We start from the raw sequence: 25,479 nt of genomic DNA, 5'->3' as shown, positions 1-25,479 counted from the left end.
GTCTGGAATGTTTACTATTACTTGTCCTTATACCTTGAGTGGGGTGCGTCGAAGTGGTTTCACTGCTCTGTTTGTGAATTTTGAAGAAATTGATAGTTCAAGGTTTTAAGAATGATATAGTATTACGACTGAATACTGAGTGGGTGTGTGAACTAACTGTAGTTTGTATGTATGTAAAATATATTGTATGTTTAATGTGGGTACGTGAATGACCTGTGTTTATGTGGTTTATTCTGCAATAATGCTTCATTTTCCGGAACCGTTTTCAAAAAAATTTTAAATTCTATTCAATTGTATCTTCACTAGGCTGCCTGAAACTTCACTTTGTAATACAATTGTCGATAGCGGAGATAAGCTTTAAATAAATTATTCAACATAACCCAAAGTAAGCCATGGAACCGAAGACGGAAAATTTTCCCAGAATTTGTCATTTGAAAAGAAAATCGAGCGACAATATAACGTTAAAAATAAAGTGTTAATTTTAATTGCTTGAACTTTTGACGAAAGTTGAGTAAATTGTAAATTGTACTAAATTTATCGTATTTAGGTGCATAGTAAGTAGCAGCTCCTCCAAAAAAGTAGAGGAGGCTATATTGAGTCTAATCCGCTAATTTTTCCTTTTTCCCAGATAGGTTATTTAATAGAAACTCCGCTATTTATTCATAAAAATGGCAATTAGATTAGCGAACGTGTATCTGGGTATGCCGCTCAGAAGCGGAGTACGTTATTTGTCGGCTTTAAGTAGAACAGCCTTGCATGTCGGGCAGCCGAAAAATATAGCTAAGGTTGATAATAGTAAATCTGGAGATTGTGAAGATGATCGATGTTCAGATGCGACTCTTCGAGGACTTGTGCTTGGTGTATATTCGAATGAAGATGATAAATTAGACCCTGGTGTTTTGACCCCTACTGCCTACAAGTATAATAAGGTAAGATAACTTGCGCCGACCGTATCTTACTACTGGAAAGTGAATGGAACTAAATTAAATGTAACATTTTTTTCGTAAAGTTAATCTAGGAGGTAATTCGGTAAATGTGATTCACCTATATACGCTTCTCATATCTCATTTTATTTGGAAATACCTGTTCGTATTCATGGTGTCCCCATCTGAGACTGGACCGTCTGTAAACTATAAATGCAACAAATCCCAATACAGAATTTAACAAACTTTTTCTCCAATAATGTTCTCTCCGACAGGTAATTCTCGATTAACAGGGTCTATCGAGCTGAGGTTACTTGGGAATATGAGAATACGTCAAGTATTTGTTGCTTATTATAACAGGCTTCTAGGAGTAGATATTTTTCCGGTTTGAAATCTGCGAATTACGAATCTGCTGTTACCAAAACACCAGTACTGCATCGAATAGGGACAAACGATTGGTACGACATTTTACTGAGAAAAGACAAACAATTAGTTCCTAAGATGTGTAAACGCTACCCGACAATGGTATTAAGGGCCTTCAGAATTCTCACACTCTAAAACTTGGACGAGGAAGATCCTAAGTAAAGTCCAATGTTGAAATTCTGAAGAGTATTCCTCTCCAACCTCCAACGCAGTAGACCGGAAACAGATGTCTGACCGTTGTTGATAACTACTAAAAGGCGTTCTTCCGTTAGGTGGAAACTGGTTTCTCAAGGCTTTGATGGCAAAAATCCACATCAGGTTAAAACCATTTCAATAATAGTATAGTTTTGGTGACCGTAACAACAATGGCGAAGGATTTCTTGATTACTGCAGTTTTCACTGCTTTTTCTGTGGCATACTGTTGGGAGTTCAGGCCAGTTGGATTTCGACTGACCGCAACGAACTCGAATCAAATCGACCATATCGCAATCAGCGGAAGATGTAGATACGTAGCAGAAGATGCGGAGATTAATCGTTAAGATCCTGAAGCCTGGTGTCCGTCTTCAGAGCGGCGATTGGACTGTATCGGACAATTTGTATATTTAGGTAGCATTGTTTCTGGCAAAGTGCCTTCTAAACCAATTGCAGCTGAAGCACTTTGTCGCCGTTGATCGGAAGCCATTGTCATATCTGGCTGTGATTGATCTGCAATTCTCCAGAATTATGATCAATAAAACCGGGAAGAGCATACGATCTAAATCCTTTTTATATTTCCACACTGGCCGCCACTAACGACTCTTTCTGCTCTTTAGATATACCTTCAGTGCAGGCGGCAAATTAAAAAACAGGATGGACTGCCATACATCTAGAGAATTATCTTTGATTGCAACCTCAGTTTCTGTATCCATTTAAGTTTAGTATCCAGCATTACCCTTAGATCGTAGTTGCGTTCGGCACACCTCCATTGGTAATGGTTCTCATTAGTGTCCTAGTGTTAGGACACTTGACTTTTCCCAGCGGAAACCAAATGCTGCAATTCCTCAAAGATGAATCTATGATTAATGACAATGGAAATATGGAAGCAAACACGCGCAGCAAACAGCAACTTATCCATGTTTGCTCTCCTAAGAAATAGGGTGGAAAGTTTCTATATTTTCCTAGTTTTTGGGCATGAGTTTTTTGAAAAAATTTTCTTCGATCTGAGTCAAGGCAGTTAAAAGAGTGTGTCCGGGTGGCTCAAGTGTCACGCTGTCGTAGCGGAAGAGCACGGTTCAAATCTCACTGGTAACAGAGTAGCCCGGTAGGCATATCTTTTTTCAGTCTAGGAACAAATGATTAGATGCATCCAAAAATAATCTCTTGAAAGCGTTTTACTGCTCCCGTACAATGACATGTAATGTTAAAATGAAGCGAATTTTCTTGGAAAGGGAATGCATCCACATCTCTCGGGACAACAGTCAAGTCACTAATCTTTGATGTACCCATTTCCCGAGTTGTCACCGAAATTTTACAACTCGGTGTCAAAATCAAGAGGCGGCGATTCGAATAACATAATACCACTTTTTCAATTTCCTATTGGCTGTTTGTAACTGCCCCTTGCATCAAAGATTAATGATTGACTGCTAGATCAAGTGGTTTGGATGCATCCTTTCCTATGACTTCATTTCATTTTAACATTACATGTCATTGTGCGGAAGCAGTAAAAAGCGTTCATATTGCTTCCTCCTAGATTCCAAAATATTGGAAGGTAAAATCATACCACCGGATTATTCTCCGGAAATGGAGGAAGAAATAATATAAATTCTTTGTAATGCCAGCGCGTAATGAACCTCAACGCTAAAAAATAAGCATCACCATCAACGGCGCAACAACCGGTATTCGGTCTAGGCCTGCCTTAACGAGGAACTCTAGGCATCCCGGTTTTGCGCCGAGGTCCACCAATTCGATATCCCTAAAAGCTATCTGGCGCCATCGCTCCGTCTCAGGCAGGGTCTGCCTCGTCTTCTTTTTCAACCATAGATATTGCCCTTAGACTTTCCGGGCTCGAACATCCTCATCCATACGGATTAAGTGACCCGCCCACTGTAATATATTGAGCCGGATTTTATCCACAACTGGACGGTCATGGTATCGCTCATAGATTTCGTTGTTATGTAGGCTTTGTAAAAAATAAGCATAATGAGGGAAAGATGCAGTCAAAGCAGCAGTTAATTATTAATCACAAATATAAGTTTCAAATATATACAGGGTGCGGCAGCATAACTTCCTTTTTTCAAAACTCAATAAAAACTATTGTATGCATCGGAAAATATTTATTTATTTTTTATAATGTAGGTACATGTCTAAAGCTTTTATTTACATTGTTTTGAAGATGAAATCTGTTAGGTGACGTCCCCCATTCTCCATACATTGCGTAAACCGATTTCTGGCGTTTGTCATGATCCTCACTATTCCAACGCTTGATGGCGACTGAACCGTGTCGGGACAAAACTTTACAGTATCCCCTCTTGAACGAGACCACTGGCGCTCCGCTATGACATCAACTAACGTGAGTGGCGCGCATTTTAAAAAAGGAAGTTATGCTGCCGCACCCTGTATAGTTGAAGGAGATTATAGCAATGATTATTTAAACATCACTTTGTTAAGTATGTACTGAGGAAGGGCACAATTGGTGCCCGAAATACGTATCTGCAAATAACATATACCGTTTTACTATATAGTTCCAAAAACAAAGGGGTAAAAATATATTTGCCATTTCTTAGAAAAGCAAGTATAGATCAATTATTGAGAGTGCGTGTCTTCTTCCACCAAGCTTCCTACAGAAGAATTTAGAAGCATGATTTAGTCACTGATTTTACTGAGATTCATTGTCATTAATCATAGATGCATCTTTAACGAAGCCTGCTTTTGATTCCTTTTGGGGTCCTTGCCTATATACATATCATGATTTTTTTTTGAGTCCGAAATATGATTTTTAATATGAATTCCCGAAAAATTGCAAAGATATTCCCTAGAAGCCTTTGGTAAAGCATTTATTTAGAAAAAAAGCGGAGGATTTATCGTTAAGGACACATTTTATAATGAAAATTATAGAAGTACCATTATGGAACCCGTGGAAAACTTTTCAAATTACATATATTGCTCAAGGATTCAATGGTTACTCATTTTAACTTAATACAGGTCGCAGCGACTAGTGAAAATTGTGGCACGAACATAAACTACTGTAGCTCACGGATGCTCCTAAACTGCGTCACGTCATCCTGCGTGCGAACATTCGCTCTTCTATTCATTTTTTGTTTCACTAAAGCTCGCGGAGAGTCACATCACGTCACCTCACCCAACTGCATCTGAACTTGCTCCCAGACGCGCAGAACGCACTGCTGCCTTCACTCTGTTTCAAACCGGATGCATTCATTGCATTTGTATAATTTGCTTGCTCAACCCTTATTATTGTTATTATCATACTGTCATCAAGGGAAGTCGCACTACGTCGTAGAAGTACTGAATGCTGTCCCACAAAGCTTCATCACTCTTCGCACAGAACCTGCAGACAATATTCGTAGATATCCCTAGTTTCTTCAGGTAATAATTTAGCCTACAATGACCAGTGAGCATCCTTGGTCCGAAGGGTTCTTATTGGTGAGGGTGGAAATATCTTTTAGGAGCCTTGTATTTCTCCTATGATCACCTTAGACTGTTATTCCTGGTAAGTTCGCCTAGTGCATTTCCCTCAGCCGAACCATTTCCGGCTCCATAGAAACGCACTGGAACGTGCAGAAGCATCCCTGCTCCTTTCCTGACCAGCTCGTCCACTGTCGCATTATCTTCAAATCCAATATGACCTAGAACCCAGACTGTGCAAATCTTATTCAACGAAACGAGCATCTTCAGTCTTTTAAGGAATTCTCATATACATTCGGAATTTACGTGGTTGGGCCTTAACAGCCACTTGGCTGTCGGTTAGAGTAGCAATTTTTGCCTCAAATAGATTGTTTGGATTTTAAAGGAAGCATACTTGTCTATAACGTCTATTATCGCTCGCTTACATATTAGCTTTCTTGAACCAATGACCCCGGCGCCCGTTCTTTGGCTGTGAAGGATCCATACTTGCTCTTTTAAGCCGTATGACACGCTCTCCCAATTTGCCCTATTATTCCAACGTGTTTCAAACCTTTTATCGAAGTGAAACCTTGTTGTCATGTTATCCCTTGGCATCAGTAATTCGGGACGCGCCGCCTAGAAAGGATGTGCATTTTCTTTCTATTTAAGAAGCTCCCCCGCCTCGCACTCCTTCGATTCATCTGTATGTGCAAATGGAAAGGATTTAATCGCAGAAGGATTTCTGGAGATGCCCTTGGGCATATTCCTATTGCCCCATTGATACATTCGCAAGCCTGTCTTTGAAGTTTACATAATTTCCTGACGGTTGTGCTGAGTCTGTCTGCCCAGATTACGACCCTATTGGTCTTACTATTGCAGTGTATATCTATCATAGTGCAGTATTTTCGTGGATGGCGTTTCGAAATCTATTTGGTGACTTCCAGCGTAGTATTTTTCAAGCCTGATTCTCAAATATTTGACTTGTGTGTGACTGCTTTCACCTGATTGCCATGTAATTTAATGGCTCTCGAGTAACAAAGCTTGCGCTTCCTTGGCTGGTTTGATGCACAACTCCGCTTGCCAGCACCAAGTACTAGCAATTTGCAGTCTAGCTTGGATTCTGCCACATAAGGTTTCCTTATATAATAGTTGCCACTACAGATTAAAACAATATCATCAGCGTAACTCTGGACCTTGAATTCTAGTGTTCGTTAGCTCCAGTAAGAGTTCGTAAACATCATACTTCACATGGGCAATGGTAGTACCCGATTCCGAGGAGATGCCTTTTGTGTACTCCCTAACATTCTGTCCATCCAAAAGGCCAGGGTGTTCCCACTCCCTTGCGAATTAGGCCATCTCGTACTTCTCTGTGCGATGCATTATCGAACGATGTTCCGATGTCTAAAAAACATCTGATGCCTTTTTTTATTTCTTTCGTATCCCGTAATACATTCATCAGTTGATACAGGACAGTTTTGTTCGATTAGCGTGTTGGGTTGATGTGGAGGATTACGCATTATAACATTTGTTCTAATAAATGTCCAGGATATGGAATGTTTTGAGTGCAAATTGGAATTGAGGGTGAAAAGGATCCTTTTTACCCGTTTTCGGAATAAAGATCACTTCTGCCCGCCTCCATGTTCTTGTTATATATGCCAAGGCTATTCTACCCTTTACCGCCTTTAGGAGAGCTCCTAAGATTTCTTGGCTTCTCTGGAGTAGTGCTGAGAAAATGCCAACTACTCCGGGTGATTTCAGTGATTTAAAGGTTTCCCACTGTCCTTTTTACTCTAGCTTCCGAACATATCTCTTTACTAGTTTTCAATTCCCTTTGCTCTTAGTCAGATTCGAACCGCGAACTTCCGTTGCAGTCTAACTGCTAAGCCATTCTTACAAAGCTTTGTTACTTACGTCATTAAAAGCTACCTATTTTTAGGAATGTGGCAAATGTGTGCTGTCTAATTTTCGTGGTAACTTCTGGGGGAATATCCCATTGGATCGACCTTTCAGAGGTGCATTCAAAGTTCTGCTTACTGGAGAACCTTCTAGAATAACCAAGCACTCCCTTGGTTATGCACCCATGGACACATGCTCTTCCACTTTTAATTTGGGATCTTCTTTAATACCTTTTATGGTGCAAAGTAAGACCGACTACGAGTTGTTAGTTCTGCCAAATCTTACCTGCCCGTAGACCATGGCCAGCCCGTAGGTACATCAGCATCAGCCAGAGCAGCTGATTTCCAGTCCAACCCCACATAGGCAGGTTATTAGAATTAAATCATTGATTTCTTGGCGGCTCATGTGTGGGAAACCATTAGTGCGTTTGCAGTAAACAGCGAAACTGTGCTCTACATAAATTGGCCTACTATCTCTAACAGGTATTTTGAGTTGCCGATTTTCAATGCCTCGAATACTGTGTAACTGGCCTTCGATACCTATGATGATTTTTAATGTGGAGCTATCTATAATGGGCGGGATACCACACTTCATTAAATAGCTCGACGTTTGACTTGATTAGGCCTACTAAGATATTTGGATATTTTTGGGATCTATTTTGTAGTCGGTTTGAGCGAATTCATTCTTTAAATGGCATCTATTATTCCCTTTCCCGGATATGGAACTGCAATATGTTTCTCGAACTGTTTTTCAGCTATTTGACAGCTTTATTGTATATCGCCACCTTTTAATGACCTATTCTATTATTATACTCGTACTTCCAGTTGAAAACAGGTGGCCGATTGTTGGACCTGTTACGTATTGCTGGTCCGATGCCCAAACGAGGTGAATACAGGATATTTTATGATTTGGAGTCCACCTATTCGGCAGTATGTGTGGTGGGTCTCGGCTCTGAATGTTTAGGCTATAATTCTTATGAGATGATTGATGAACATAAAGAAGCGATACGTAGAGCGGCTGCAGCTGGTTGTGTAGCTTTGCAAGATATTCACGCGGAAAAGGTAGTTGTGGAGAGTTTTGGTCATGCTGAGTCAGCAGCGGAAGGTGCTGCACTAGGTGTATGGGCCTATCAGGATTATAAAAAAAGAGACGACCAAATCGTCATCCCTTCTTTAGATTTGCATACCGAACAGGGTCATGAGTGCGATTTTGATGGCTGGCGAATAGGATTACAAAAAGCTGCCGCCCAAAATTTGGCCAGACAACTGCAGGAAACTCCGTCCAATCATTTGGGCCCCACATTCTTTGCTCAGAATGTGGTAGACGTTCTTTGCAAGTCGGGTGTTAATGTTGAAGTGAAAGTGAAAGGCTGGGCGGAAAGCCAGCAGATGCATTCATTTTTGTCTATAGCGAAAGCTTCCTGTGAGCCACCAATATTTCTTGAATTAAGCTACTATGGGACGAATCGTGAAGAAAGACCAATAGTCTTGATTGGTCAAGGCGTTACGTATGACTCAGGTGGCCTATGCCTTAAGGTAAGGCTCGTGCATATTGGTCGCAGGATACTAATTAAACGTAAAATTTCAGAACAAGTATGAATTGAGTGACATGCGCGGCGATATGTCTGGAGCAGCTTGCGTAGTGGCTGTTTGCCGAGCAATAGCGTCTTTGCAGCTGCCTATTAATCTTCGAGCCTTGATTCCTTTATGTGAAAACTCTCTTGGATGTAATTCTTGCAAACCAGGCGATGTATTGAAGACGTTAAGTGGGAAGCATGTTGAAATAGAGAATACTAAACGAGAAGATGCGCTCGTGACAATCGATGCCTTACTCTATGCTCAAAACTTCTGGCCAAAGTTCATAGTGGACATAGGGACAACATCGAAAAAAACTAAAAACGCTTTCTGTGAGGGTGCCGTGGCGGTGTACACGAACTCTGAAGAGTTGTGGCAACAAATGAAAAACGCGGCAGCTCACACTGGGGATCGCGTATGGCGAATGCCCCTTTGGAGATATTTCTCCTATCTTGTCACGCATGCACAGCAAGTCGACACTCAGAATGTGGGTGAAGATAATGGTGGCAGTCCATGCCGATCGGCAGCCCTCTTAAGGGAGTTTGTTCCTTGTGGGCAGTGGGCACACGTGGTAAGTATATGCATTAAAGTAAAAAAAAGGCTTCTCGATAAATGAATACAGTTCATTGGTTCTCTGATGTTTCCATAGGATGCCAGGAATGTGATGACAACGGATGGCAGGGACTATGAGTACTTGCGTCGTGGAATGGCTGGTCGTCCGACAAGGACAATTATCGAATTTCTTGCTCAAATGGTGTGTCATGACACCGAGCCATCAATTAAACAAGTTCATATGGACGGGTGAATTTACTCTTTCAAAGTAGAACAACGAAGGTAAACATACAGTGAAGTATACAATAATAATAGTGACATTTAAGGATCTAGTGTACAATAGTATTGGTTAATTGTAAATTGAAAAGTAAATTTTTAGAATTCACCCGACGAAAATATATGACGCAGTACTGGTCGCTGTGGCCGATAAACTTTTTGTTTCATTTTCATTTCATTTCATTCATCACACAACATTCTCGACTTGATTTTAGTGTTGAGATAACTGCAATGCCAGAATTTAGACAGGACAGCGGATCTACCGCTACTAATGTGTCGGGCAACATCCAACTCGGTGCCACCATCGGCAGAAATCATATCCCCTAGTTTTGCAAAATTGATCAATGCTTTCCATGCCCTGCTCATTAATGCAGACAAGAAGAGTGTGATGGCCCATCAGGCTGAGGACTTTGGTTATGTCGTTGTTCATATTCAACTCGACTTGCCTCTTTTTCCGAACCTAGAGCTATTTGGCAAGGTCCATGACCCAGCGAGAGAGAAAACAGATGTCATGGGCGTAGTCGAGGGGAAGGAAAGATGTCCTCGTCTATTGGATTCCTTCAAGTCCACCGACAAAATAGCGCGAAGAACGTCATCGATAACAATAAGAAATAATATCGGTGACAAGATGCAACCCTGTCAGATTTCGCTTTGGATCTCAAAATACTGTGAGATTTTACTTGTGGCATGTGACATTTCGTCGCTCTGATAATAGAGCATGCGGATATAATCCCCGTTCGCATACAAGCTTAACGATCATCCTCTTCTTCTACTCTCTGAAAAAGACCTCGTGTTCCCTAGGTTTCCGTGCTAATAGATCTGCAGTAACTGGACGTGCAGCGATAAATTACACTGCTGGGAGGCCGTCTAACCCAGGGTCTTTACTTCGTTTGAGGGCATTGATGGCCAAAAACGCCTATTGGCACGTTGCGGAAGCTAATCATTACGATATCATTCAGAATAGTGGTGTAGTGTTTTTTCCACTGCTTCCGTTGCTCTTCATCGTGGGTGAGAAGTCGACCGTTGACGTCCTACACAGAACCATGAAAGTTCTGCGACCACAAGCCAGCTCTTTCGTGATGCGGTGTATAATTCGAAGTCATAGCGTTCTGTGCCATCTCCGGCTTCCATAACCAGCGCAATAACAAACTCCCATTTGTCTCACGCATACTATGTTGAATTTCTCGAGATTTCGCTCGCCATATTCAAATCACCATTAGGGAGCATTCCCTTGTAATTGCTCGTGGAAAGCATCCCTTTACGGTATATCGGAAATCTTCGTTGAATGTACAATTATCATCTTCCTTAACTTAGACCCAAATCTTGTAGTCAGATGTCTGTCAAAAACCGGCTGCCAGATGAAGGGAGCGCGTTTTGCAGTAGCCCTCAGAAACAACCCCACACCGAGTTCGCACCTGATTCCACTCTGCTTTCCAGAGCATATTGCCGTTAGTCTGCTACCATTTTGCTTTCCAGGGTAGAAAAGCACATTGCCATTATTGTGGCTAGAATGTCCAGCGTATATAGTTGGAATTCCCGCTAGATTTGGAAAAGCGAGCATTCTGAGGACCCTCGCTACCATTCTCGAGGAGCGTGCGCATATTCCAAATACCAATCCTTGTCTACATATCCCAGTGGTTAGAGTAATGGGCTGTCGTAAGGAAGGTCGCGGTTCAAATTTCACTGGTGGCAGTGGGATTTGTATTGTGACCTGATGTCGGATAACAGTCGACTCAGCTGTGAATAAGTACTCGACTAATATTACCTTTAGAATATCTTTAATTACATCTTGTCGAATTATATCTGATAGATAAGAACTTTATCATGTAAAACCTTCAAAGTTTTAAGTATTATCCCAATTATGATTAATACCATTATAATTTTTGAAGTTGGAATACGTACGAAACTAGTATTCAAATATTGATATGTGGGAGAAGATAAGCTGCAGAATAAAATCAATTTCTTGAACATTGCTTTTTGGCAATTTATTTCAAACGACATTTTACTGATTCATGAATATTTGTTACCAGATATTCCCTAAAGAATACCACCGTGTTCCATATCAAAGATCATTCAATCATGACTGAGTCCGTTTCACTTGTGTTTTTGCCCTTATCCCAGGCAACTCTGTACATTCCTAGCAACGTGCAGTTGGTACAAATGATTTACTTCTAATTTCTTTACTGACTTCAACGCTGGTAGACATGTTCGAAAAGGAATGTAAATTTTCCCAGTTTGGAGAAGTTATTCGGCCTTCGAGGTTCTCAGGGCAAGTTCCTGTTTAGCTTCCATCTTGCCCAGCCGTAACTTCCTCAAACATGATATTGGGGTAGTGCACTGTCCCCTTTCCAACTCCCTATACCAACACCCCATTAAGAAAACCTGCTTTAAATGTTCATTTTATTTGATCATATTAGCTTTACTTTAAGGTTTTGACCCAAAACCATTTAACCCTAAAACTCCCGCATCGATAAATATTATATAAAATAACCACTATCTACATAGAAAATGAATATGATAGTTAACCTTCTTATATTTTAGTTAGCTATGGTTTCACGCAAGCTGTCAGAGGAAAGAAGTACATTACCCTTTTTAGCTTACGGAAACGGCACTCGGCTTTTAGCGTTCGGTTGATTTAGAGACAGATTTTGGATTTCAAAATAAGCGGACGCGATACTCCAGTAAGGTTGAAAAAAAATCCGTGAAAAAACCTGAAGAACAGAAATCCTCGTTACAGATGTAGCTTATGAAAATAAATTGCGACTAACACATCAAGGAGATTTAAATCATGAAAACTTAATTACAAACATTTATGAATTACGAGAACTCAATCCAGAAACAACTTTATTCAACTCTTTTTCACCGATCACTCTCCACATTTTTTACTTCCGCGATTGCTCCGCCTGTTTCGTGACTTTCACCTCGCTAACCAGAAGTAGGCGAGCCACTCAGGTGGGTGAGTTTCACTCCGTGGTGAATTTTATCATTTTCGTGCGGAGCTTGAACGAATCCTCGCTAATCAGCTTGCGCCTCCACACTGCCTCATTTCCAGTTGATACCGTGCTTCAGCGACAAACTCGACTCCTGCGCGCTAATTTTAGTGACTCAGATCAAATCTCACGCGCCGTGCAGACTTTCTCCCCCAAAACCTCAGCCCCAGAGACAAAAGACCTTAACCTGCACACGGAGACGTATTTGGGCCTGCCACCGACGTCAAGCCCAAAGAAGTGTTCCCCTCTGGTGAAGGATTTTCGGGAAGCATCCACTCGTGCCAAGACGTGTGTGCAGACATCCAGGTCCTTGGGGGTGTAACCCCTCGTCCAAGAACGACGGGATGGTGGGGGCGAATTTAATCTTGCCACAGTGTTCTGGAGTAAACCCGTGGTGGAAAGGGTTCACCTAATATCGAACATAGGATCGCTGGGGGGTCCCAAATTTTCCCCGTACACGAAAGGCAGAACTTGCTACCACGAGGAGTCATCGTGTGCCATTATAGCGGCCCTCAATGTCCTATGCAAGCATTCCAGCATCCCATTGGGTTTCGGGTGGTACGCAGTCGTCCGGTGGGGTTTGAAGTCTGTCAGTTTGCCCAACTCCGAGAACACTATCACTGATCACTAAGGACTTTGGCCGTGTGAGATCCATTCCCGACAAAGGGCCTCGGCCCACGATTGTGCGGAAATGTCGAATTTTGGGGCAATACTTGAAATCATGCGAACCTCGCAAGGGGTCAATAATGTCGATATGGATCGTGTGAAAACGCTTTGTAGACCAAGGGAATGAGCCCTTCTTTCCGTACGTGCTTGGTGACTTCTGGCACGCGATGCACTGTCTGGACCAGGAGTTAAAATCCCCATTCATTGCTAGCCAGAAATATTTATTTTTGACAAGCCGATTCGTTGTCCGAATACCTGTCATCCTGGATCGCGAACGTAAGCCCCTCATTCTCACCAGAGAAATCATCACTCCATAGTTATCTTCCTACCAGATGAATTTCGACGATCGGGCCAGGGATAATTCACATATTTATCGTGCATGTCCTTCGACTTTCATTCAACGATCCGCTCTTAGTCGGACTTTATCCCATTTAAAAGATTGCAAGACTCAGCTTTCAAGATAAGTGGAGTCAGTTTGCAATCTTTTTTATAAACAGCCACATATGTACACGAGAAAATTTAGCGGTGATGTTATTCCACACGATGTCAAAAAGCAGGTTCACCCTCTCCACGGCAGAGTTTGGGTGATGTATCATTTGAAATTTGGATATAATAGTTCGTATGCGCCGCTGGATAGTTTGGTCTTCGTACATTGTAATATTTTAAATGCAAATGGCTATGAAAGAATAGCTAACACATTCAGTGCGTTTAGTTTTTTCTTCCACAAGAGATACAATTTCGGCAACCGTTTCCCACTACACTGAAACTCAGAAGAATCACTATCTCCAACATGGACTCCTTGCAGAATTCCTAGGTGCTTGTAGAAGTCGGTCTTAGTAGTAGCTTGAATGTGGAGATCCCTTATGCTATGTTCGGCTTTCAATTCCTGATTATCTTTGCAAATGGCCTCGACTCTTGCCTAAGTCGAATTCTATCCAGTTATCAAGGCAGAACACATCGACTTCGTGAAATAGACTTCTAAGATCAGTGCCATAATACGACTTCACGTCATTTAAGTTCATCAAGTGTGCAAAACTATGCCCTCAAGGGGTTCAGTGTTATCAAAAATTAGAGACGACTCACTGAATTCCTTGGAAAATGCCTCTCCACATCCGAGGGGGTCTGAAGTGCTGTTACTCTCAGATGACTGTTGCCAAAAACCATACTAGTTTGGGCTCAATGCGATACATCATTAGGACAGCGTTTAGCCAGGTGTGTAGAACCCTGTGAAAAATTTGTCGTAATTGATATAGTAAATAAACAAATTTCTTTGGTCACCGCCTGCCCTAGAACCAACGCGTCAATAATGATTTTTCTTGACATCAGGCGGGGTAGAGGCAAAGCCTCTGAGCACCACCGAAGTGGTCAATTGTACTCGGTTCCTCTGTCTAACGAAATATCCCGAACTCTTTTATGTATCGCAAGATTTCCGTAAGTGGATGCAATGGTACCCGCAGCAGCTGTTCCGTGGATCTCGCTTCCTCATTACAGGATGGACATGTGTTCTGAATATATGCCCAGGTAGTGAATTATGGCCTGTCAGAATGCCCACAATACTCCTGAAAGCCTTCCTGCTTTTCGACAGGATAAACAGGATAAACTTTCCAGTGGTTCAGGAAATGTTCAGGAAATCAAGGTTCCCCCAACTCCTATTATGGAAAGCTGGTTCCCAGTTTTTGATAGCCGCATTAGTCCATGTTACTGCCACCCTAATTGCTGCTTCCGGTCAGGGCATATCGGAAATTAAATCCGTTTTTGCTAAGGCGTGCGAGACTTTATTTCCCTCAAACCATAATGATCAGTTATCCAGGTTTCACCAACTGAATCTAGAAACATCCACTTTAGTACTTACACTGAAAATCCTCAACCGTTTCTGACATTCCAAGACGAAAGGGAATTTCTGACCGAGCAACCTGACAGCCGCAACTACACCACTATACACAAGTAAGCTGTAATAGCGATAAATCGACAAACAGTGTAACCTTATCATCAACTTGAGCTAGAATTCTTGGAGTTGCCGGATATGCATTAAGCCTGGGAATGTCTGATCTTCGCAAAGGATCTATTTCCGTTAAGTCTATACACACTCTTTGAAACTTGTCCCGAGCCATGGTAGAAATTTTACGAACGGTGAAGAAGAGTGCTTCAGCGAGCATTGAGACTATTGCCCACAGAGTGGCAAGATGTTGTTGATGCCCCTATCGACTCTTACTCATCACCTTCCGCGATGACCTCATTGCGAGTAATAAACCGGTATTCGTTCACAGCAACAACAACCTACTACACAGTTAAGTCCATGTATTACGAGAAACGCTCAACAAACTTTTGGTGCATCACAGGTAAGAAACATGTTGTGCCTGCCTCCGCCGTTATTTGATTGAAGGAGCGGCTGGTAAAGACGTTTGTTTCTGCAATCAACTTCAACCTACGCCAACCTGCTGAGGTGGTCGCCATACATTGTAACGAAAGAGCTGGAACAGGCGGAGCCATGCTTGCGGCTAGATGAGAGGAGTTCAACCAAGTCACCAAATTAGACGACTCCCGTCGAGAATCTGCACCGAACCTTAAATTTCCCATTCCTCTCATATTATGGAAGCACATTCTATACCTAACTGACGTTACAGTAGCCTATCATCATTCAAATCGAAGCTACCCATCCATCCTCTTTAGTTTCACCGATGATCAGACATAAAATGTGCAAATGTGTCACAAATAATTTAAGACAACTCTGACTCTGCCTAGCCACCTGCATATATAGTAGGGAGATCCCTGCATATAGCGGTCGAGGGATGTCGAGGATGGAAGAGAAGTCGGTAGGCTGCGTCGCAGTCCTGAAGAGCATTGAGATGGAGTATGCAATCCGTGAAGGATTTCTCCTTTGAGCGAGGCTCTGGGTCCACAAGAGTTCAGCTCCACTAATCCATCGAGCCATCCTTTTGTTTTGATATTCCAATTTTCACGTGGCGTTTTGTTTTCTGGAATTTTCAACAATTTCGCCCCAGATTCGTTTTGGTATTTTAATTCGCCATGTCCCCTTTCCCCACAGTGCTGAGCCTCATTAGCCCAGAGGCATGCAGTTTAAAGGAAGGCTTTCCCATACATGCAAAAGGGGGATTTAAAAATTTTTTCCACCGGATGTAGTCGTGTAGGGTATCAAACGAAAGGTTTCAATTAGTACTTTTCGAATCTGATATAGATTTTGACGTGAGTTGCAAATGTGCGAGCAAGGAGTCAAAATTTACACACCTAAAGTGAGATAGGATTCATTTTCGGAAACTACCAAATACAAAAATCCAAAAAATCAGGAAATATGTCCTATTCCGATATTTGCTCAAATAAATTTACTAATAGTATATTACTAGCTTTAGAAAACACACCCTTAAGTTCATCCTATGACTGTCAAATTTCGCGCCAACTTTCATCGAAATCTGGCCATTAACGCAAAGTTATAGCAGTTTAAACTTAGCAATTTCGGGCGAGTATCCTGCTTCCAAAGCCATGCAAATACGGTGCTGACATCATAATTAGCGAGAATAATTGACATTGGCATGAAATATTAAAGTCGCATCTACTTCATCTACTTCACCCAACCCTTCTCCAGATTTTTTGTAAAACGCAGTTGAATTTTTAACTGTCATGCACTCATCATTCCTCACATACGGAAAGACAAAACCTTTTATATCTGAAGCGTCTATCCTCCGTTTTGCCGACGTTGTTGTGCGTTTCTCCCTTAAAACCAGTTCCAAAACTTAACGTCAGATTAATGAGGAATCCAATCGACGAAATGGGAGTCAGCCAGTCAATCAAGTTCCGTATTGCATCTAAATTACAGATAAAAAAGCAAACGTGGTTGTTAAATTACAATATCTAGTCAGGGGTTTTATTATTTTATTATTTATAAATAAATTATTCACATCATAATTGAGCTTAAAAAAGTTTTACTTAATAAGAAAGCTAAAAACCTGAATAGAAAAAAATAAATATCTTAATTCTAGTGAAGAATGAAAGGTGTGTATATACAATATTTGCATATAAACTATACGATTCCTAAATATTTCTATAATTCCGTTGTTTCAAGTTTTTTTGCCAACATCTGAGCATTATTTGTTAATTTATCGATTTGGTGATAAACGTTGAAGTACCGATTCAAATCGTTTTGTTTTTGATCAAAAAGACGCGCAGTTTTAAAATCTGCATCTGTGTTTTTGGTAATAACATTCTCATCTAGAGAATCAGGCCCTTTATTGCTGTAAAGATATTCCCAGATTATTCTTCTTTCGTTATATCGAAACCAGGTAAGTAGGTACTTACCTTATTTCATCATCATTCTTGAACCATTCGTTCTCGTAGGCGCTCAGCCAAATGGGGTTCGATCCTTCAACACTATGCTTGTTCGTATTTGGCACTCTGGTTATTGGGTCACGTACTATGGCCTCTGTATTTGGTTGTGCTGCAAATAAGTTCGATGAAGCTGAAATCAATTACCAAAGACTCAAATCCTTACCAAAAATATTAACTTTAGCAGCTCGCAACTGCCTGCGAAATTTCGATCGTTGTGAAACGCAGATGCTCAATGTTACAACGAGTAAGGTTGCAATGAAGACGTTTGAAAAAATCAACCAAACAAACATTGAACCTTTCTCAAATGAGCCAATTAGCATCTCCGCTTCAGCTGGTTGGGTATCTAGTACGTTGAACTCTTTAAAGAGGTCATCCAATTTTTCAATGTGTTGATCGATCAGCTTTAGGACATCAGCAACTTCGAAAATTGAGTTATCCTTTCGATCCACTAAATGCAGGTAGAGGTCGGTTTTGGTCTTGTCTACTGAGCCGTCCTTGTTTTCATGCACCTTGAATTCATCAATGTTAACAATAGCGTCTGTGACGTTCCCAAGAGTGCTGGAGAATGACAATAGTGGGTATTAAAAGGACTAATTCAATGTGATTAAGCAACCATACTCTCGGAAGAAGTGAATCCTTTCGCGAAGTTCTGCTGGTTGTTGCCGGAAAACAAACCGAACTTTTTGATCTTCACGCAGAAGATATATGAAAACATGTGCTGTGTCCTGTTGGCCATCGGTATCATTAGCCAGGATCTAAAATATATTTTAGTATTTTGTTTACAAACTTCCCAGTAAAAATCTGTTAAATATCTTTCCGAATGAATATAAGTAGTAAAAGTTTGCCAATGAGTTCCAAAAACTATAAAAATATTAGGAAGGATTGGATATCATTTCCTATGAACGAACCTAACATTAAAACTAAGCAGTAACGTGAAATTAAGTCAGAAACTATAATAGATGTAATAAAGAGGGTGAGATCTATTAAGCCCCTTGCTTGCCGTAATAACCATATTTGTTCATATTTGCTAAGCTTATTTATGATACGCCAACTTCTTCTATAAAAATTCAATTGACTTTGTCCTACTTCTGTTCGTTTTTATCCTATCACAGATATTCGTTTTTATTGCGGTAATCTCCTTTATATTTACTCCGAATATAAAAGAAATTATTCAATTCCGCAAACCAGAGAAAAAAACTATTTATCAAATCGAATGTAATTCCCTTCTATTCTCCACGGACTGCTCCAGGATCCTGCCCATGCCTGACCTGAATGGATGCTATGAAAATTCCTACGCTTTGATTGCTTCGTTACAAATAGAGCGGCGGAAACTCACAAACTTATGCCATACACTTACCATAAAGTCGAAATAACCTTTCATACCCTTTTGCGGGTCAAAGTTTAGACGAATTGCTCCCGAAAACTTTTCCACTAAAAACGGTGCCTTCTGTATGTTTTCCAAGCCTTCGGATAGAGTTTGTCGAATTTCACCAATTTGATAATAGGATACGTTTGCGTTCGGTCCGTCATCAGGATCAATGGCCTGCAAAAGGTAGAAATAAATTTACAAGATAATTCGACAGGGGATTGTGGAGCCTGGAGCCGACAAAAAGTTGTAACGATTTGATTGTTCTTTCATCCCATCCGAAAAATAGAATTGTAATCGGATTGGTTTTGTTTTTGGATTGTGTCCATGTTTTCTGTGTAGATAGTTTAGACTTTTCAGTGATGGATATATTGCAGTCCAAGTGCGAAGGTTGCCCTGGTCGTGGGACTGGCAAACAAAAATAGGGCAAGCATGTACTATGTATATGTATACTCTCAAAAACTTCGTTTTTCCCAACGCAGAATGTATAATTTCCAGGTAAATACTCGCATACTTTTCCCGGCCAGCGGATTACATAGAGCATTAGATCAGACATCTTCCGGGATAAACATGACATCTATTCCTCAAAAATATCTCATCTTTTCCGGATAGAAGGTGTACATATTGAAAGTCCTAGCTCCTTGCAAAATACCCGGTCTACCGGAAGGCTTTTTCCTTTTTAGTTAGTTTCAACAAGAATGTGAAAATTCTTTCGACGCATATTTATCTGTTTATTTTTATCACTGAATGTATAACATATATACTAACTGTAGTTATATTTACTGACCTATCGAGTAAACTAAAGGGAAGATCATTCTTGTTAGTTTTAATTGAGACGCGATGGTGTAATAATGGCTATTGATAAAGATCATTTACGCCACTGCTATTTTATAGGAATTTCAACAGGGGAGAGATACTACGGAAGCATGAAGAAATTTGTGGAAAGTGTTTAGTGAAGGTAAAGTTTGTAACAGAACATGTCGAAGAAAATTTGAATTAGGAGATTTTGACCTTTCAGGTAATCTACACTCTGGGTGACCGCCTTTCATCGACCACGGTATTTTGAAGACCATGTTAGAGGAAAAAGAAATTCTGTCGCATCCACATACTCTCCGGACGTAGCACCCTTCGACTACCACTTGTTTCTGCCCTTACAAGATTTTCTACAGGACAAAAAAATGGGAAATAAAGAATATGTCAAAGAAGCACTGGTCCAATTTTTGGACTCCAAGGAGAAGATGCTTTTTAAAAACGAGATACACCAATTGCCATTACGCTGGTAAGAAGTCATAAATAGTGATGGAAATAATATTATTCAGTGAAGCTGATTCTATGTATGAAGGGGTTCCTATTTTGTGTAACGGACAGGACTTTCCGGTAGACCCAATAGAAAAAAGGAATGCCATCGCAGTTACCATACAAATTAATAACGTAGAGATTAATTCTCCGCAAAAGAAAAAGGAACGAATTGGTATTTCTACAAGGAGCATTTATGTAAGTGTCCTTTGAAAGTAGTTGGACAAACACAATACAAATTTGTTACAATTCCTTTGCACTTGACCTGAAAGTTTGTAGAAAGTCACACACGTTTGTTGATAAAAAAACCTGTAAGATTGGTTGAAGGAATGTGCATTCACAATTGGCATTCGTATTAAGGGTTGGAGGAGGCTCGCTTTCTTCACCTTAGCACTTTATTGGATTCAAGCAAAGAATCGGCACTACTGCTGTAATTTGGTAACCCTTCTGGAAGTAAACGCAAATGCGGTGCTGGTTTTGTACTGAAAATCTCTGCAAGACGAATTCTCATATCATATAAATGACCTTTGAAGATCATTCTGATTATAGAGAAAGGGGGAGATCCTCCCACTTCTGAAAGCTACCATCCCATCAGTTTACTGCTAAATTTCACTAAACTAGGAAGAATGAGTCACCGCCGAGTGCACTATTCTGATTTCGATCCGCATGTGCATGAACCTCCCATGCTTTTAACAATTAACCTACAAGGCTATTGCCCGCATCGCAGAAGAAACCGTCAGAGGAATGGGAGCCCAATTAGCACTGCAGTGCGCCGTTTTAATGCTACAACTCCTAACACCATGATTGCTATATGAGGATCAAAGGGACTAGAATCCAGCTGACTCAGATCTTCAGAACCAGCCCGTAGCATTTACGAAGGATACTAGCTTCCCACCCCTATAATTAGAGATATTTTTAAGGTCCTCAAAGAATTGTTTATTATTGTGGGGTCTGAATTTAGCTATAGCCAGGCAACCACAAAGGAAGTGTCCCATAATTCTGCACCTATTTGCACACGCCTGGCCCAAAAGCCCGCGCGATTGAGTTCTGTCATAGGAGGGCAAAACCTTTTTTGACATAGTTCAGGTGGTGAGCCTTCACCGTCTAGAGCCAGCGGCTGATGAGTAGTGCGAATAGATTCTACCTTTCATAGTCGGCAACCATACGTTAATTGCGCATACCTAAATACTGCCAAGTGCAGAGCCAACCACGCCAGTCCGTTCATTCCTCTCTGACATCTCCTCTCTCCTATGATATGGAACCCAGAGGAGGGTGATTTTGATGTCGCTTCCCAGATTAATCTCACTATTGAGTACAAAGCTTTAATGGTCACCTGACTCTTACTCAGGTACCCCAGCCAGCGACAGACCTTTAGTATCGCTATTACCTTCTTCTGGAATACACTGCCAAATCTTGCAAGATCGTACGACTCGACACCACTCTGTATCCGTGGGCCATCTTTCATTCGTTGGTGAAGAATACATTATCATAACCTTGCAAGCCGTCGTCAATTTTCAATACTATGCTGGTTGTCCTGTGAGTTTGGGCTTAGCAATATACTCTAGATATTTGTGGGCTAGTAATCTGCAAATTTTGAAATTTTATTGCTACTGAAAGTCAACAACGCCTCGAGTAGGAACATGGCTGCGACCTTTGGCGAGTGTCCTTAAAATGCTTTCATCCACTTGGCGGGAATTCCAACGATATAAGCTTGACATTCTGGGCCTGAGTGAAATAAGATGGTGGGATTCTGGAGAGTACTCAAGTGGTAGCAGACGCGAATCCGATGTCGGGTTATTTCTGACGGCTACCGTAAGACCTTGGAGCCGGTTTCTGATAAACTTCTAACTACAAGATTACGCTGTAGCCTACTAAGGGGTAAATGAAAAGCATATATGATATAAAGTTCCTCTTGAAGCATAAATTGAACATCAAAAGATGTTCATCGATATTAGGTTGTTCACGAGTAGCTTGCAGATAAAACTCAGCACGAAAAAATGCGAAACAATTCTTTTTCACTACTAACTTTAATACAGTGATATATCAGTAAGGATTTGAGAGGAAGATGGAAATAAATCCTCATTCCCGCGAACGGTGACGGCGCTGAGTGTTTCCATTATAAGAAGTTACTTCTTCATTTGGAAGAAAATGTTAAAGCTGCTCACATGCTGAATATCTCCACAGCCTTAATGCTGGAGCTTCGTCAATCTACTAGTTGTATTATTGATGCGAAATGTAGCTTTCCAAAGGCCAAAATTTATCATTGACTGCTTGCGGATGATGACATCCTATACAAGGTGACCCTATTATTACTGGAGCCACCAATATGTAGTGGAGAGTAGAAAAATACACCATCCAACGCTTGGTTTTATGTTTGCCGCACACATAGTATCCAGTGGAAAATAACTGCCTGTATACAAAGGAGAATCACAAATACCAATCTGCCTGAAAGCTATACCACGGTGGACTTCATAAGCCCCCTAATCAGTGCACCTCTTAGCTCCCATAATCGCGCGAATCAAATATTTACTACAAACAAAAAATAGTAAAATCAACAAACCAGCAGAATCCTATATCATATGCAAATTTGTGCACCAAGTGGTAGCGATTCTCCACAAGACTGATACGGAGGCAGCATCTAAGATAGGATAATCTGAAAAGACAGACAGCGAAACTAAACTCAACATTGGCCTGCTGCGAAAAAAGCAAATTGCAAAGATCAGATGAGGAAGAGTACGTATGGGGTTGGTATTTCGTTAGGAAGAATACCGGTCTTAATGTTGCGGAAGCCAAATGGAACCTGTTTTATCTGAAGATCAAGCTGGGACTGCAGGAAGCTTTGAGAAAGACTCAGAATACCTAATCCTTACTATGTATATTTCGGGAACCAGTTGTCTCCTTAATCAGTTTATACAATATAGTACATGTATTTTTAAAGATAAAATTTCAGCCAAGAAAAAAGTTACTCTCTATAATCCGTTTATGGTGTTTAACTTCTGGCTAACAAGAAAGGTCCTAACTAAGAAGCGGGATCATCATCATCAACGGCGCAACAGCCGATATCCGGTCTAAGCCTGCCTTAATAAGGAACTCCAGACATCCCGATTTTGTGCTGAGGTCCATCAATTTTACATCCCTAAAACCTGTCTGGCGTCCTGACCTACGCCATCGTTCCATCTTAGGCAGGGTCTGCCTCGTCTTCCTTTTCTACCATAGATATTGTCCTTATAGACTTTGCGGGCTCGAACATCCTCATCCGTACGGATTAAGTGACCCGCCCACTGTAATATATTGAGCCGGATTTTATCCACAACCGGACGGTCATGGTATCGCTCATAGAATTCGTCATTGTGTTGGCTACGGAATCGTCCATCCTCATATAGGGGGCCAAAAATTCTTCGGAGGATTCTTCCCACGTACGCAGCCAAGAGTTCGCAATTTTTCTTGCTAAGAACCCAAGTTTCCGAGGAATACATGAGGACTGGCAAGATAATTGGCTTGTACAGTAAGAGCTTTGACCCTATGGTGAGACGTTTCGAACGGAACAGTTTTTGTAAGCTGAAATAGGCTCTGTTGGCTGACAACAACCGTGCGCGGATTTCATCATCGTAGCTGTTATCGGTTGTGATTTTCGACCCTAGATAGGAGAAATTGTTAACGGTCTCAAAGTTGTATTCTCCTATCTTTATTCTTCCCGTTTGCCCAGTGCGGTTTGCTGTTGTTAGTTGGTTGGTTTTTGGTGCTGACGATGCCACCATATAGAAGTGGGATGCTGGCAAGAAAAGCGAGTTTGAAGCCAGTGATGAGAAAACCTGGGGTAAATTGTAAAGACGAAGCTGGAAGCCAAAAGACCCAATGTTAATGGGTTAATGAGGTTAATGTTAATGAGGCGACCAGTTACACCAAGTGGTTCATCAACTTGTGCTCAAGGTATGGGACAGCGAATCAATGCCTGACGATTGGTAACGAGGCATAATCGGTCTCATACATAAAAAGGGAGATATCACACAGTGCAGCAATTATAGAGGTATCACGTTGCTGAGTACCATCTATAAGATATTCTCCACTATCTTGCTAGGCCGGATAGCCCCATACGCCCAGAACAACATTGGCCCATACCAAAGAGGCTTCACTCCAGGCAAATCAGCAACAGATCAGATTTTCTCTCTGCGGCAGGCGATGGAAAAACTGTTGGAATATGGACAACAGTTGCACCACCTGTTCATCGACTTTAAAGCCGCCTATGATAGCATAGCCAGGGTAAAACTGTACACGGCCATGGGAGAATTCGGTATCCCGACGAAATTAATAAGACTGACTAGTCTGACCCTGACCAATGTGCGAGGCCAGATAAAAGCAGTAGGATCACTCTCAAGACCATTCGACATTAACAACGGTCTACGACAAGGGGATGCCCTATCATGCGTCCTCTTTAACCGGGCCCTCGAGAAAGTGATCCGTGATGCTGAGGTGAATGCAAGAGGTACGATCCTCTTCAAGTCCACCCAACTACTGGCCTATGCTGACGATATCGACATCATGGGAAGAACGACCCGAGACGTACAAAGTGCCTTCATCCAGATCGAGCAGGCGGCGCGAGATCTTGGGCTGCACATCAATGAAGGCAAGACAAAATATATGGTGGCAACGTCAGCACCGAAGACGAATCAACCAACAACATCAAACCGCAGTGGTCAAACACAAACACGAACAAGAATAAGGATAGGAGAATACAACTTTGAGACCGTTGACAATTTCTCCTATCTAGGGTCGAAACTCACAACCGATAACAACTACGATGATGAAATCCGCGCACGGTTGTTGTCAGCCAACAGAGCCTATTTCAGCTTACAAAAACTGTTCCGTTCGAAACGTCTCACCATAGGGTCAAAGCTCTTACTGTACAAGACTATGATCTTGCCAGTCCTCATGTATTCCTCGGAAACTTGGGTTCTTAGCAAGAAAAATTGCGAACTCTTGGCCGCGTTCGAGAGAAGAATCCTCCGAAGAATTTTTGGCCCCCTACATGAGGATGGACGATTCCGTAGCCTACACAATGACGAAATTTATGAGCGATACCATGACCATCCGGTTGTGGATAAAATTCGGCTCAATAGGTTACGGTGGGCGGGTCACTTAATCTGTAAAGGCAATATCTATGGTACAGAAAGAAGACGAGGCAAGCCCTGCCTGAGATGGAGCGATGACGTAGGCCAGGACGGCAGACAGCTTTTAGGGATATCGAATTGGTGTACCTCGGCGCAAAACCGGGATGTCTGGAGTTCCTTATTAGGGCAGGCCTAGACCGGATACCGGTTGTTGCGCCGTTGATGATGATGATGAATAAGATGGAGGAAGAAAGGAAGGAAGTGCGCGAACTTTCTTGAATAGCACAGGAGGCCCTAGTTTCATTATTCTCACACCTAATGCTGTGCAAGCGATAACTCTACAGAAGCAGAATACCAAAAAAACAAACACAATCATATATGACGAACCGGGATTCCCACCCAGGTTAAGGAAATCGGCTGACGCCAACTCAACCTGGTCGCCATACCGCCAAAAATTAAAGGAATAAA

General features: G+C 41.4%; 2 protein-coding genes across 3 annotated transcripts in view; one reads left to right on the top strand and one right to left on the bottom strand.

Moving 5' to 3' along the window:
- Nucleotides 1-397: 397 nt before the first annotated feature.
- LOC119651339 (cytosol aminopeptidase-like) lies at nt 398-9,399 on the top strand. 2 transcript variants are annotated; one of them, XM_038054892.1, is made up of 5 exons: nt 398-554; nt 629-929; nt 7,667-8,377; nt 8,430-8,987; nt 9,066-9,399. In XM_038054892.1, exons 2-5 carry the CDS (start codon nt 669-671, stop codon nt 9,219-9,221), a joined length of 1,686 nt encoding a protein of 561 aa, XP_037910820.1. In that variant the 5' UTR covers nt 398-554; nt 629-668; the 3' UTR covers nt 9,222-9,399. The 2 variants fall into 2 exon arrangements, with proteins under 2 accessions (XP_037910820.1, XP_037910821.1); XM_038054893.1 differs by having other exon boundaries at nt 412-554; nt 633-929.
- Nucleotides 9,400-16,957: 7,558 nt separating this feature from the next.
- Nucleotides 16,958-25,479, bottom strand: part of LOC119653161 (cadherin-23) — a 50,360-nt gene continuing 41,838 nt past the window's right edge. The window contains exons 20-24 of the mRNA XM_038057702.1: nt 18,599-18,784; nt 17,860-17,996; nt 17,405-17,799; nt 17,212-17,350; nt 16,958-17,147 (exon numbers count right to left, since the gene is read on the bottom strand). Coding sequence (XP_037913630.1) covers nt 16,958-17,147; nt 17,212-17,350; nt 17,405-17,799; nt 17,860-17,996; nt 18,599-18,784 — 1,047 coding nt within the window. The remainder of the gene's footprint in view (nt 17,148-17,211; nt 17,351-17,404; nt 17,800-17,859; nt 17,997-18,598; nt 18,785-25,479) is intronic.

Source organism: Hermetia illucens, chromosome 3 (genome assembly GCF_905115235.1).
Source record: "Hermetia illucens chromosome 3, iHerIll2.2.curated.20191125, whole genome shotgun sequence".
NCBI classification, from domain to species: Eukaryota; Metazoa; Arthropoda; class Insecta; order Diptera; family Stratiomyidae; genus Hermetia; species Hermetia illucens.
This window is presented reverse-complemented; position numbering and strand designations above follow the sequence as displayed.

Coding starts and splice junctions, on each gene's coding strand:
- LOC119651339 (XM_038054892.1), top strand. CDS start 669: ATGGCAATTAGATTAGCGAACGTGTATCTGGGTATGCCGCTCAGAAGC. Junction 930..7,666: donor CTGCCTACAAGTATAATAAG/GTAAGATAACTT, acceptor TCGTACTTCCAG/TTGAAAACAGGTGGCCGATT. Junction 8,378..8,429: donor CAGGTGGCCTATGCCTTAAG/GTAAGGCTCGTG, acceptor GTAAAATTTCAG/AACAAGTATGAATTGAGTGA.